The sequence below is a fragment of the Pristis pectinata genome, chromosome 34, assembly GCF_009764475.1.
Source record: "Pristis pectinata isolate sPriPec2 chromosome 34, sPriPec2.1.pri, whole genome shotgun sequence".
Lineage (NCBI taxonomy): Eukaryota > Metazoa > Chordata > Chondrichthyes > Rhinopristiformes > Pristidae > Pristis > Pristis pectinata.
Genome location: NC_067438.1, coordinates 12,169,591 through 12,182,871, shown reverse-complemented (window position 1 = coordinate 12,182,871; position 13,281 = coordinate 12,169,591). Strand labels below are relative to the sequence as shown.

The 13,281-nt window shown below is 48.4% G+C and overlaps 1 protein-coding gene across 4 annotated transcripts in view; it reads left to right on the top strand.

Moving 5' to 3' along the window:
- Positions 1–13,281, top strand: part of LOC127585879 (ral guanine nucleotide dissociation stimulator-like) — a 113,014-nt gene that overhangs the window by 61,572 nt on the left and 38,161 nt on the right. For all 4 annotated transcript variants that reach the window (XM_052043591.1, XM_052043594.1, XM_052043593.1 and 1 more), the window contains exon 4: positions 10,258–10,332. In XM_052043591.1, coding sequence (XP_051899551.1) covers positions 10,258–10,332 — 75 coding nt within the window. The remainder of the gene's footprint in view (positions 1–10,257; positions 10,333–13,281) is intronic.

Sequence of the window (13,281 nt, the reverse complement as noted above, 5' to 3'; positions counted from 1 at the left end):
GCTCTCTTCCGCGGCCAGTGATGTTCCTGCTCTAACGCCGGGGCTGTTGATTTCCGCACAGCAAGATCCCACAGACGGGCGGCTTGACGACAAGAGGGTCGTCCGTTTGGGTAGACTGGGCCCAGGATACCAGGCTGTGATTCTTTTCCTTGTATAAAATAACTCTGTGGGTTTCTGATGACGTTCAGTGAGAGACAAAGGACTGCCGATGCTGGAATCTAGATGAAACTACCTTCTTAAATTGGTAAATTGGTTTATTATTGTCACACGCACCGAGGTACGGTGAAAGACTTTGTTTTGCAGGCCATCCATACTGATCATTTCATCACATCAGTGCATTGAGGTAGTACAACGGAAAAGCAATAACAGAACGCAGAATAAAGTGTTCCAGTTACAGAGAAAGTGCAGTGCAGGCAGACAATAAGGTGCAAGGCCATGACGAGGTAGATTATGAGTCCATTTTATCTTATCTTTTCCCTCCTTACCTTTGCCCCCTCCCCCGGTGGATCTGCTCTCCCCTCCTCCCCCACACCTGCCCATCACCATCTCTTACCTGCATCTACCTATCACCACCCTGTGCCCACCCCGCCTCCCCTCTTCTGTCCACCTATCACTGCTCTGCTTTTCCCTCCTGTATATCGGGCTTCCCCTTTTCCTATCCTCAGTCCTGAAGAAGTGTCCTGACCCGAAACTTTGACTGCCTGCTTTTCTCCACGGATGCTGCCTGGCCTGCTGAGTTCCCCCAGCATCGTCGTGTTTTTCATCTAGATTCCAGCATCTGCAGTCCTTTAGTTTCTCTCTTATCTTATCATACTAGGGCACCGTTCAATAGTCTTATAACAGAAGGATAGAAGCTGTCCTTGAGCCTGGTGGTACATGCTTTCAGGCTTTTGTATCTTCTGCCTGATGGGAGAGGGGGGAGAAGAGAGAATGTCTGGGGTGGGTGGGGTCTTTGATTATGTCGGCTGCTTTACCGAGGCAGCGGGAAGTGTAGACAGAGTCCATGGAGGGGAGGCTGGTTTCCGTGATGCGCTGGGCTGTGTCCACAGCTCTCTGCAGTTTCTTGCTTGTCTCGGACGGTGCAGTTGCCGTAACAAGCTGCGATGCATCCAGATAGGATGCCTTCGATGAGGCATCTCTAAATAATGGTGAGGGTCAACAGGGACATGTCGAATTTCTTTAGGCCCCTGAGGAAGGAAGGAGCTTTCTTGGCCGTGGTGTCTACGTTCTAACCCTCTGAGCACATTTTGTTCCTGAGCATAGCTCTGATGAAAGGTCTGCTTGTAGAATGAAGGCACTGAGGGTATGGTCACTAAATTTGGGTGTGGCTGAGCGGGTAGAGCCGCTGCCTCATGGCTCCAGAGACCTGGGTTCGATCCCGACCTCCAGCGCTGTGTATGTGTGTGTGTGTGTGTGTGTGTGTGTGTGTGTGTGTGTGGAGTTTGCACATTCTCCCTGTGACCGCGTGGGTTTCCCCCACGTACTCCGGTTTCCTCCCACATCCCAACGACATGCGGTGTCGGTGGGCTAATTGGCTCCAGTTTGTGGGTGAGGGGTAGAATCTGGGGGGAGTTGATGGGAATGTGGGGAGAATAGAATGGGATTGGTGTAGGTGGGTGGTCGATGGTCGGCACGGACTTGGTGGGCCGAAGGGCCTGTTCCCCTGCTGTATCTGCCTATGATTCTAAATCTGCTGACAACGCACTGACTGGTAAGTAGAAGGGAAGTGGACATCAGGAGGCTGCAGATGGATACAGATTGGGTAACTGTGGGCAAAGGAGTATAATTTTAGAAATAAGAACAAAGCACTGGAGGAACTCAGCGGGTCAGGCAGCATCTATGGAGGGAAATGGACAGTCGACGTTTCAGGTCAACCCCAAACGCTGACTGTTCATTTCGCTCTACAGACACTGCCTGACCCGTTGAGATCCCCCAGCAAATTGTGTGTTGCTCCAGGTTCCAGCATCAGCTGTTTCCTGTGTCTCCATAGTGCTGGAAGACATTGGAGCAACGGAGGATGAGGGGGGACCTGATAGAGGTGTATAAGATGACGAGAGGCATTGATCGTGTGGATAGTCAGATGCTATTTTCCAGGGCTGAAATGGTTGCCACCAGAGGACACATGTTTAAGGTGCCTGGGAGTAGATACAGAGGAGATGTCAGGGGTAAGTTTTTTACTCAGAATGGTGGAACGGGCTGCCGGCAATGGTGGTGGAGGCGGATACGATAGGGTCTTTTAAGAGACTTTTGGATAGGTATATGGAGCTTAGAAAAATAGAGGGCTATGGGTAAGCCTAGTAATTTCTAAGGTAGGGACATGTTCGGCACAGCTTTGTGGGTCGAAGGGCCTGAATTGTGCTGTAGGTTTTTTTCTATGTTCTATTTCTATGTTCTATGTGGAATTGTCCACTTTGGGAGGATTTCTTTAGGGAATTACTTGGGTGCTTTCCTGCTGGTTTTCCCTCAGCACAGATGACACTTTACCCAAATCTGTCCCACACATGATGTGGTCAGTTGGAAGTTTCGGGAGCCAAGTAGGGTAAAACCGTCGATTGTATGAGCCTCAAACGCAGGCTCAGCAAGTGATTGGAAAAGCTAACCCTGCACAAAGCCACAAGAAAATCTGAGCAGGTGTAGGCCACTCGGCCCCTCACTCAATGGGATCATGGCTGATCTGCCCCAGGCATCATCTCCTCTTCCCTGTTGCCCTCAAATCCTCGATCTTTCAAAGATTTATCCATCTCCGCCTTAAGTATATCTGAAGACCCGGCCTCCACCTCCCCCGGGGGCAGAGAATTCCAGAGATTCCCCACTCTCTGAGAGAAGAGAGAACAGAATCTTATCTTCAGTCACACAGGGCACTGGGGAATCCACCACGTAAAGCACTGTGTACAGCATTGGTCTCCTTAGTTAAAGAAGGACAATATTCCGTTGGAAGCAATCCAGAGGCAATTTACTGGGCTACGAACAGATATGGTGATTAGTAATTGGTTTATTATTGTCACCTGTACTGAGATACAGTGAAAAGCTTTTGTTTGCATGCCTTCCAGACAGATCATTCCGTGCATAATTGCATCGAGGATGTACAGAGAGAAAGAAAACAGAACGTATTGTGTGACAGTTACAGAGAAAGTGCGGTGCAGGTAGACAATAAGGTGCAAGGGCCACGACAAGATAGATTGTAAGTTACCTGGTTTGGTTTCTACAACAGGTCTGGTCACCATTACTGATATTAGCTTCTTAATTCTAGGTTTGCGTAATTAGTTACTTGAATTTAACTTCCTCAGGTGAAGAGTTACATAGAACACGGGACAGTACAGCACAGGAACAGGCCCTTCAGCCCACGATGTCTGTGCCGAACATGATGCCAGTCCACTTGTACATGATCCATATCTTTCCATTCCCTGCCTGTTCACATGCCTGTCTGAATGCCTCTTAAATGTCTCCATCGTACCTTCTTCCACCACTTTCTCTGCCAACGCATTCCAGACACCCACTGCTGTGTTAAGTAAACCTGCCCTGCACATCTCCTTTAAACTTTTCCCCCCTCTCACCTTAAGCCTATACCCTCTAGTATTCGACGTTTCCATAGACCCATAGAACAGTACAGCACAATAGAGGCCTTCGGCCCACAATGTTGTGCCAACCTTTAAACCTCACCTAAGACTATCTAACCCCTTCCTCCCACATATCCCTCTATTTTAAATTCCTCCATATGCTTATCTAACAATCTCTTGAACTCGACCAATGTACCTGCCTCCACCACCACCCCAGGCAGCGCATTCCATGCACCAACCACTCTCTGGGTGAAAAACCTCCCTCTGATATCTCCCTTGAACTTCCCACCCATTACTTTAAAGCCATGGCCTCTTGTATTGAGCATTGGTGCCCTGGGAAAGAGGCGCTGGCTGTCCACTCTATCTATTCCTCTTAATGTTTTGATAATCTCTATCATGTCTCCCCTCATCCTCCTTTTCTCCAATGAGTAAAGCCCTAGCTCCCTTAGTCTCTCCTCATAATACATACTCTCCAAACCAGGCAGCATCCTGGTAAATCTCCTCTGCACCCTTTCCAATGCTTCCACATCCTTCCTATAATGAGGCGACCAGAACTGGACACAGTACTCCAAGTCTCCACCCTGTCTGACTGTCTCCTCTGTCTGTGCCTCTCATTATAAACCTCTATCAGGTCTCCCCTCAGAGTCTCTGGCGCTCCAGAGAAAACACCCCAAGTTTGTTCAACCTCTCCTTACAACTAAGAAACTGTTTGCAGTGGTTGAAAGATTAAATAAATAGAACCTTGCAGCGCAGGAAGAGGCCCTTCGGCCCACAATGTCTGTGCTGAAAAAGAAGCACATATTTAAGGTGATTGGCTGAAGAAGTGGAGACAATATCGACTTCCAAAGGTGCCACAAAGCAGGGTTATCAGTACATAGAACATAGAACATTACAGCACAGTACAGGCCCTTCGGCCCACAATGTTGTGCCGACATTTTATCCTGCTCTAAGGTCTATCTAACCCTTCCCTCCCATAGCCCTCCATTTCTCTATCATTCATATGTCTATCTAAGAGTCTCGTAAATGTCCCAAATGTATCTGCCCCCACAACCTCTGCCGGCAGTGCGTTCCACACACCCACCACTGTCCATGTAAAAAACTTACCCCTGACATCCCCCTTATACCTTCCTCCAATCACCTTAAAAGTATGTCCCGCCGTGTTAGCCATTATCACCCTGGGAAAGAATCTCTGACTGTCCACTCGATCTATGCCTCTTATCTCGTACACCTCTATCAAATCACCTCTCAGCCTCCTTCTCTCCAAAGAGAAAAGCCCTAGCTTGCTCAATCTATCCTCATAAGACATGGTCTCCAATCCAGGCAACATCCTGGTAAATTGTTAGACAAGCATTTGGAGGAATTTAAAATAGGGGGATATGTGGGAGGAAGGGGTTAGATAGTCTTAGGCGAGGTTTAAAGGTCGGCACAACATTGTGGGCTGAAGGGCCTATATTGTGCTGTATTGTTCTATGGGTCTATCTCCTGTGCACTCCCTCTAAAGCTTCCACATCCTTCCTATAATGAGGCGACCAGAACTGATCACATGGAGATGGGAGAGGTTCCAGAAGATTGGAGTGTTGCGGATGTTGTTTCCTTATTCAAGGAGTAGGGATAGCCCGGGAAAATATAGACCGGTGAGTCTTACCTCAGTGGTTGGTAAGCTGATGGAGAAGATCCTGAGAAGCAGTATTTATGAACATTTGGAGAGGTATAATATGATTAGGAATAGTCAGCATGGCTTTGTCAAGGGCAGGTCCTGCCTTACGAGCCTGATTGAATTTTTTGAGCATGTGACTAAGCACATCAATGAAGGGAGAGCAGTAGATGTAGTGTATATGGATTTCAGCAAGGCGTTTGATAAGGTACCCCATGCGAGGCTTATGGAGAAGGTGAGGAGACATGGGATCCAAGGGGACATTGCAGTGTGGATCCAGAACTGGCTGGCCCACAGAAGGCAAAGAGTGGTTGTTGAAGGGTCGTATTCTGAGTGGAGGTCGGTGACCAGTGGTGTACCTCAGGGATCTGTACTGGGACCCTTACTCTTTGTGATTTTTATAAACGACCTGAATGAGGAAGTGGAGGGGTGGGTTAGTAAGTTTGTGGATGACATGAAGGTTGGAGGTGTTGTGGATAGTTTGGAGGGCTGTCAGAGGTTACAGAGGGACATAGATAGGATGCAGAGTTGGGCTGAGAAGTGGCAGATGCAGTTCAACCCAGATAAGTGTGAAGTGGTTCATTTTGGTAGGTCAAATATGTTGGCGGAATATAGTATTAATGGTAGGACTCTTGGCAGTGTGGAGGATCAGAGGGATCTTGCGGTCCGAGTCCATAGGACGGTCAAAGCGGCTGCGCAGGTTGACTCTGTGGTTAAGAAGGTGTATTGTCCTTCATCAATTGGGGAATTGAGTTTAAGAGCCATGAGGTATTGTTGCAGCTATATAGGTCCCTGGTCAGACCCCACTTGGAGTATTGTGCTCATTTCTGGTCGCCTCACTATAGGAAAGATGTGGAAGTTTATAGAGAGGGTGCAGAGGAGATTTACAAGGATGCTGCCTGGAATGCGGAGCATGCCTTATGAAAACAGGTTGAGGAAACTCGGTCTTTTCTCCTTGGAGAAACAGAGGATGAGGGGGGACCTGATAGAGGTGTATAAGATGATGAGAGGTATTGATAGGGTAGATGGTCAGAGGCTTTTCCCCAGGGCTGAAATGGTGCCCACAATAGGACATAGGTTTAAGGTGCTGGGGAACAGGTACAGAGGAGATGTCAGGGGTAAGTTTTTTTACTCAGAGAGTGGTGAGTGAGTGGAAATGGCTGCCAGCAACGGTGGTGGAGGCGGATATGATAGGGTCTTTCAAGAGACTGTTTGATAGGTACATGGAGCTGAGTAAAATAGAGGGCTACGGGTAAGCCTAGTAATTACTAAGGTAGGGACATGTTCGGCACAGCTGTGTGGGCCGAAGGGCCTGAATTGTGCTGTAATTGTTCTATGTTCTAATACTCCAAGTGTGGTCTGACCAGAGTCCTAGAGAGCTGCAACATCACCTCACGGCTCTTGAGCTCAATTCCCCGACTAATGAAGGCCAACGCACCATATGCCTCCTTAACAACCCTATCGACCTACACGGCAACCTTGAGGGATCTATGGACGTGGACACCAAGATCCTCCTGTTGCTCCACTCTGCCACTAACCTTGCATTCTGCCTTCGAATTCGATCTCCTGAAGTGTATCACTTCACACTTATCCAGGTTGAACTCCATCTGCCACTTCTCAGCCCAGCTCTGCATTCTATCAATATCCTGTTGTAATCTACAGCAACCTTCTACACTATCCACAACACCACCAACCTTTGTATTATCAGCAAACTTACTAACCCACCCTTCCACAAACTCATTCAAGTCATTTATAAAAAATCACAAAGACCAGAACAGATCCCTGCGGAACACCACTGGTCATCGACCTCCAGGCAGTGAGGAAAAATTTACAACGCTGTGGAGATTGCGAAGGGCTGAAACTAGTGAGTTGCTTTGTTAGACAGTCAGAATGAACTGTTAGATCTGGAGATGATGTTGTCCAGAAGGTTCTTTGGAAGTCAAGAATGAGGCAAAAATCTTATGGTTACAGCCGTCTAATTAGATGTTCATCATAGTACAGGTCAGGCAGGGTCAGCCAGAAGTAACTGGACTGCAAAGGAACTTGACCACATGCTCTCCCTTTCTCCTGCAAACTGAACTAAACCAGTTTAGATAAGGAAACTGTGAACAGGTTCTGACTGAGACACACTTCAGCTTTGCAGACAGAGAAACTACAGAAGTATAGAAACAAATATACTACAAGTTACTAAAAGTTTACAGGCAAACGGGTGATTCTACAAACATGTAGGAGTGTAAACAAAGCTAAAACTACAAGGAAAAACACAGTGAACACAACAATCTGGACCCTAATCCAACAGAACATGTTGGGCTGAATGGCCTCCTCGTGTGTTCAACCATTCTGTGAACAAAGGGGTAGGTACTTATGGCCATGAGTGTACGGGGTTTGGATTGTGTTCCCTGGTGGGTTGGTGGGAACACATTACACCTTAGCAGCCTTCCAGAAGGGGATTGGATAAATATTTGGGGGAGAAAAAGCATTCCAGGGTTATGAAGAACGACCCGGGAATGCATCACCAATTCTTCCAAAGGTTAAGCACAGACCCAACAGGCTGAATAACTTCTTTCTGTGCTGTACTAATCCTGCGATTCTCTCAACAATGTTGGCTGAGTTCTTTGAAGTCCATAGCTTCCTGAAAGTGGCTGCACAGGTTGATAGGCTGGTAAAGAAGGCGTGCAGCATGTTTGCCTTTATTAGTTAGGGCACTGAACTCAAGAGTCAGGAAGTTATGTTGCAGCTTTATAAAACTCTAGTAGCTCTGCATCTGGAGTATTGCATTCAGTTCTGGTTGCCCCATTACAGGAAGGACGTGGAGGCTTTGGAGAGGGTGCAGAAGAGGTTCACCAGGAAACTGTCTGGATTAGAGGTCATGAGCTATAAGGAGAGGTTGGACAAACTTGGGTTGTTTTCTCTGGAGTGGCAGAGGCTGAGGGGAGACCTGATAGAGGTTTATAAGATTATGCGAGGCATAGATAGAGTAGACAGTTGGTATCTTTTTACCAGGGTTGAAATGTCTAATACTAGAGGGCATGCAAGGTGAGAGGGGGAAAGTTCAAAGGAGATGTGCGGGGCAAGTTTTTTACACAGAGAGCGGTGGGTGCCTGGAATGTGCTGCCAGGGGTGGTGGTGGAGGGAGATACGATAGAGGTGTTTAAGAGGCTCTTAGACAGACACATGAATGTGCAGAGAATGGAGGGGTATGGACCATGTGCAGGCAGAAGGCATTAGTTTAGTTAGGCATTTAATTACCTGTTTAGTTAGTTCAGCACAACATTGTGGGCCGAAGGGCCTGTTCCTGTGCTGTACTGTCCTCTGTTCTCAAGACCGGTTACAATATTGTACATTTGGTATATTTCCTCGTGTTAATAATAGACTGTTCCAGGAGTTCACCAAGAGACCCAATGTTCTTTAACTGTTAAAATGATACTGCATTCTGAGAAAATATCCCCCTCTATATATGCTGGCTTTACAAGTCCGCAAGATTTGGATGGGAGAATTTCTCTGTCAGTTCGATCTGTATCTGTGCAGAATACCAGCATTATCTCTCAGCCCCTCACCCAATCCACCAGCACTTTTGTTCCAAAATTCACAGGGTCACAGAGTCGCACAGCAGGGAAATAGGCCCTTTGGCCCTCTCCCTCAGTTGTAAGTTGATGACGTGCACAAGGGGAGGTTGGACAAACCTGGGTTTTTTTCTCTGGAGCGCCGGAGGCTGAGGGGAGACCTGATAGAAATTATGAGAGGCATAGATATGGTAGAGAGGCAGAGTCTTTGTCCAATACTAGAGGGCATAGGTTTAAGGTGAGAGGGGGAAAACTTAAAGGAGGTGTGCAGGGTAAGTTTTTTGAAAAGAGAGCGGTGGGTGCCTGGAACGGGCTGCCAGGTGTGGTGGTGGAAGGAGACACGATGGAGGCATTTAAGAGGCTTTTAGACAGGCACATAAACAAGCAGGGAATGGACGGATACAGATACACAAGAAATTCTGTGGATGCTGGATTCTGGAGCAACACACAAAAACTGCTGGAGGAGCTCAGCAGGTCAGGCAGCATCCACGGAGGGAAATAAACAGTCGACGTTTCGGGCCGAGACCCTTCGTCAGGACTGGAAAGGAAGGGGGCAGAAACCAGAATAAGAAGGTGGGGGAGGGGGAGGAGCGCACTCAGGCAGGGGACAGGTGAGTCCAGGTGAGGGGGGGGGAAGGTGGGTGGGTGGGGCAGGGGGGTGGAAGATGTAATAAACTGAGAGGTGATCGGTAGAAGAGGCAAATGGCTGAAGGAGAAGGAATCCGGTGGGAGAGGGCAGCGGACCATGGAATAAAGGATGGGGGAGGGGAGGGGAGGAGATGGGCAGGTCATCAAGGCAGGGGAAGGGATCCACAGGAATGAGGGAAGACAAAGGAGTGGGGTGGGGGGGGGGGAGAAAAAGAAGGGATGGGGTTACCGGAAGTTCGAGAAATCTATGTTGAGGCCATCAGGTTGGAGACTCCCAAGGCGGAATATGGATCATGTGCAGACAGAAGGGATTTAGTTTAATTTGGCATCGTGTTCGGCACAGACACGGTGGGCTGAAAGGCCTGTTCTTGTTCTGTACTGTTCTACATATTCGAATGAACTGTAGACGTTACAGCCGAAATTAGTAAATAGAATAATTATAACTTGCTGGGTTCCCGTATATACCCGGCACTTGCGACTTGGAGAGCTGATGCTAGACTAATACACTAAAATTCCGATAATCCGCTCTCTGAACTTTTGGAAATCCCAGTGGTTTGGCACCTGGCTTCACCAAAGTGATGTTTGCAATTTCCACTCACTGGGACCCCGGATCCCGTGCTCCCTTTAAGCACACCGAGTTCACCGAACTGTTGCCGTGTAATATCCTTTTTAAAAGAAAGTCAATTAAAAGTCAGTCGGAGTTTCAATGAAACAACATCGGACAGTCCGGAATGTCAGTCCAGCACCACCAAAGTCCGGAGGGAGCCGGATGAGTGGAGTTTCACTGTACCAGGAATGGATGGATGGTGTGAACTCTGCACTTGTGTCTTGACAGGTTGGAATACTTAAAGACAGAAACAGCGAAAACCTCGGATTGCTGCTCAGTGAAGAGTTGGGACCACTTCCGGCTGTAAGTTTCCTCATCGTCCTTTTTTTCCTTGTTCTCCTCTTGTCAGGGGCTGTATCAACCTATTGTCCCGACCTCCGCACAAATGGAGCCCCCCAGCCGATGGGATGAAGGCTGGAAGGGTGTCACGGTCGGTCACGAGGGGCGGACTTGCGCTGATATCGTGAGATTTCTCACTCTCCAGCTGCCGTAGGACTAACGTTCGATGCAAGGCCTTCTCAGGAGATGGTGGCATGGAGTCCCGTTGGGAGACTCAGGCTGACAAATCGAGGACAATTGTCCATCAGCGCTGAGGCTCTGCTGCACACTTCGATGTGGGGCTTTCAGATGGGACGTTATTCCATGGCCCCTCAGAATTTTGTACACCTCCGTCAGACATACACCTCCGTCAGACGTACACCTCTGTCAGATGTACACCTCTATCAGACGTATATCTCTGTCAGACGTACACCTCTGTCAGACGTACACCTCTATCAGACGTATATCTCTGTCAGACGTACACCTCTGTCAGATGTACACCTCTGTCAGATGTACACCTCTGTCAGACATACACTTCTATCAGATGTACACCTCCAAGAGTTGTCCACATCTATCACAAAACTATCTCCCATAGGAGGCTGAGGGGGTGACCTTACAGGGGTATATAAAATCATCAGGGGCATAGTTCAGATATATTGTCACAGTCTTTTCCCCAGGGTTGGAGGTATCAAGAATCAAGAGGGCATAGAGGGGCTGTGAGAGGGGAGAAATGTAATAGGGACCTGAGGGGCAACTTTTTCACCCAGAGGGTGGTGGGTATGTGGAACAAGCTGCCAGAGGAAGCGGTAGAGCTGGGTACAATTACAATGTTTAAAAAGACACTTGGACAGGTACAGTACATGGAGAAGGAAGGTTACCAGGATATGGGCCAAACGTGAGCAAATGGGACCAGCTCAGGTGGGTGTCTCGGTCCGCATGGACCAGTTGGGCTGAATGGCCTGTTTCCGTGCTGGATGACTCTATGGGGTCCCCCCTCAGCCTCCTCCATTTCGGGAAGAACAGACCCGGCCTCTCCAGTCTCTCCTCGTCACTGAAACGCTCCACCCCAGGCAACACAGGGTAACGGAGTCCTACAGCACGGAGGTGGGCTCTCCAGACCTACTCGTCCACACGGACCAAGATGCCCATCTCAGCAGCCCATCTAAACCTCTGGTTAGGCTACATCTGGAGTATTGCATTCAGTTCTGGTTGCCCCCATTACAGGAAGGATGTGGAGGCTTTGGAGAGGGTGCAGAAGAGGTTCACCGGGATGCTGCCTGGATTGGAGGGCATGAGCTATAAGGAGAGGTTGGACAAACTTGTGTTGTTTCCTCTGGAGCGGTGGAGGCTGAGGGGAGACCTGATCGAAGTTTATAAAGACCATGAGAGGCATAGATAGAGTAGACAGCCAGTATCTTTTTCCCAGGTTCGAAATGTTTAATACTAGAAGGCATGCATTTAAAGGGAGAGGGGGCAGGTTCAAAGGAGATGTGTGAGGAAAGGTTTTTTACGCAGAGAGTGGTGGGTAGAGTAGACAGCCTGTATCTTTTCCCTAGGATTGGAATATCAAATACAAGGGGGCATGCAATTAAGGTGAGGGGGGCGGAAGTTTAAGGGAGATGTGCGGGGCAATTTTTTTACACAGAGAGTGGTGGGTGCCTGGAATGCGCTGCCAGGGGTGGTGGTGGAGGCAGATATGATAGAGGCATTTAAGAGGCTATTAGATTGGCACATGAATATGCAGAGAATGGAGGGATATGGACCTTGTGCAGGCAGAAGGGATTAGTTTAGTTAGGTGTTTACTTGTTTAATTAGTTCGGCACAACATTGTGGGCCGAATGGCCTGTTCCTGTGCTGTACTGTTCTACCTACCTGTCTATCTAAGCCAGTCCCATTTGCCAGTGTTTGGCCCGTATCCCTCTCAACCTTTCCTATCCACGTACAAGTTCCTTTTACATCCGGTGAGTCTCCCCTCCAGTGCAATCACGCCCGTCTTTGAGAGTTGAAGAGGAGATAAAAACAAAAAAGGCTGTGGGGAAGGAGCAGGAAAACAGGACCGAGTGTGGTAACTTGTTCCCGGCGTGTTGGACTGAAGGGTCTCCACCTTAGCTGGAGGTCGTGGGGGCTCCCACTGTGGGGAATTAACCCAAGGCCCATTGCTCTCTCGTGTGGAAGGGAATTTTCCCAAGCACCGTTCGTTCTTCCAACCTTGTTAAAGTGGGCCATCCGGACAGGAGGACTTTGCCAAGTGGGTGTTCTTACTGTGAGCAAGTTCCCCACAACAGGGCTGCATGTCAACACCACTTCAAAGATCACGTGATTTCAACTGGTTAATATGCATCCAACATAGAACATAGAACAGCACAGGACAGGCCCTTCGGCCCACAACGTCTGTGCCGAATACGATACCAAATTAAACTACTTCTCTTCTGGCCTGCACATGCTCCATATCCCTCCACTCCCTGTGTATTCATGTGTCTATCTAACAGCCTCTTTAAACCCCTCTATCATATCTGCCTCCACCACCACCCCTGGCAGCACATTCAAGGCACCCACCGCTCTCTGTGTAAAAAAATTGCCCCACACATCTCCTTTAAACTTTCCCCCTCTCACTTTAAATGCATGCCCTCTAGTGTTTGACATTTCTACCCTAGGAGAAGGATTCTGACTGCCTACCTTGTCTATGCCTCTCATAATTTTATAATCTTCTGTGAGATCTCCCTTCAGCCTTCGCCGCTCCAGAAAAAACAACCCAAGTTTGTCCACCCTCTCCTTATAACACGTGCCCTCTAAACCAGGCAGCATCCTGGTGAACCTCTTCTGCACCCTCTCCAAAGCCTCCGCATCCTTCCTGTAATGGGGAACGCTGTTAAGGGTCCTGCCATTAACTGTATGCTTTCCCCTAACATTAGACCTCCTAAGGTGTAACACTTC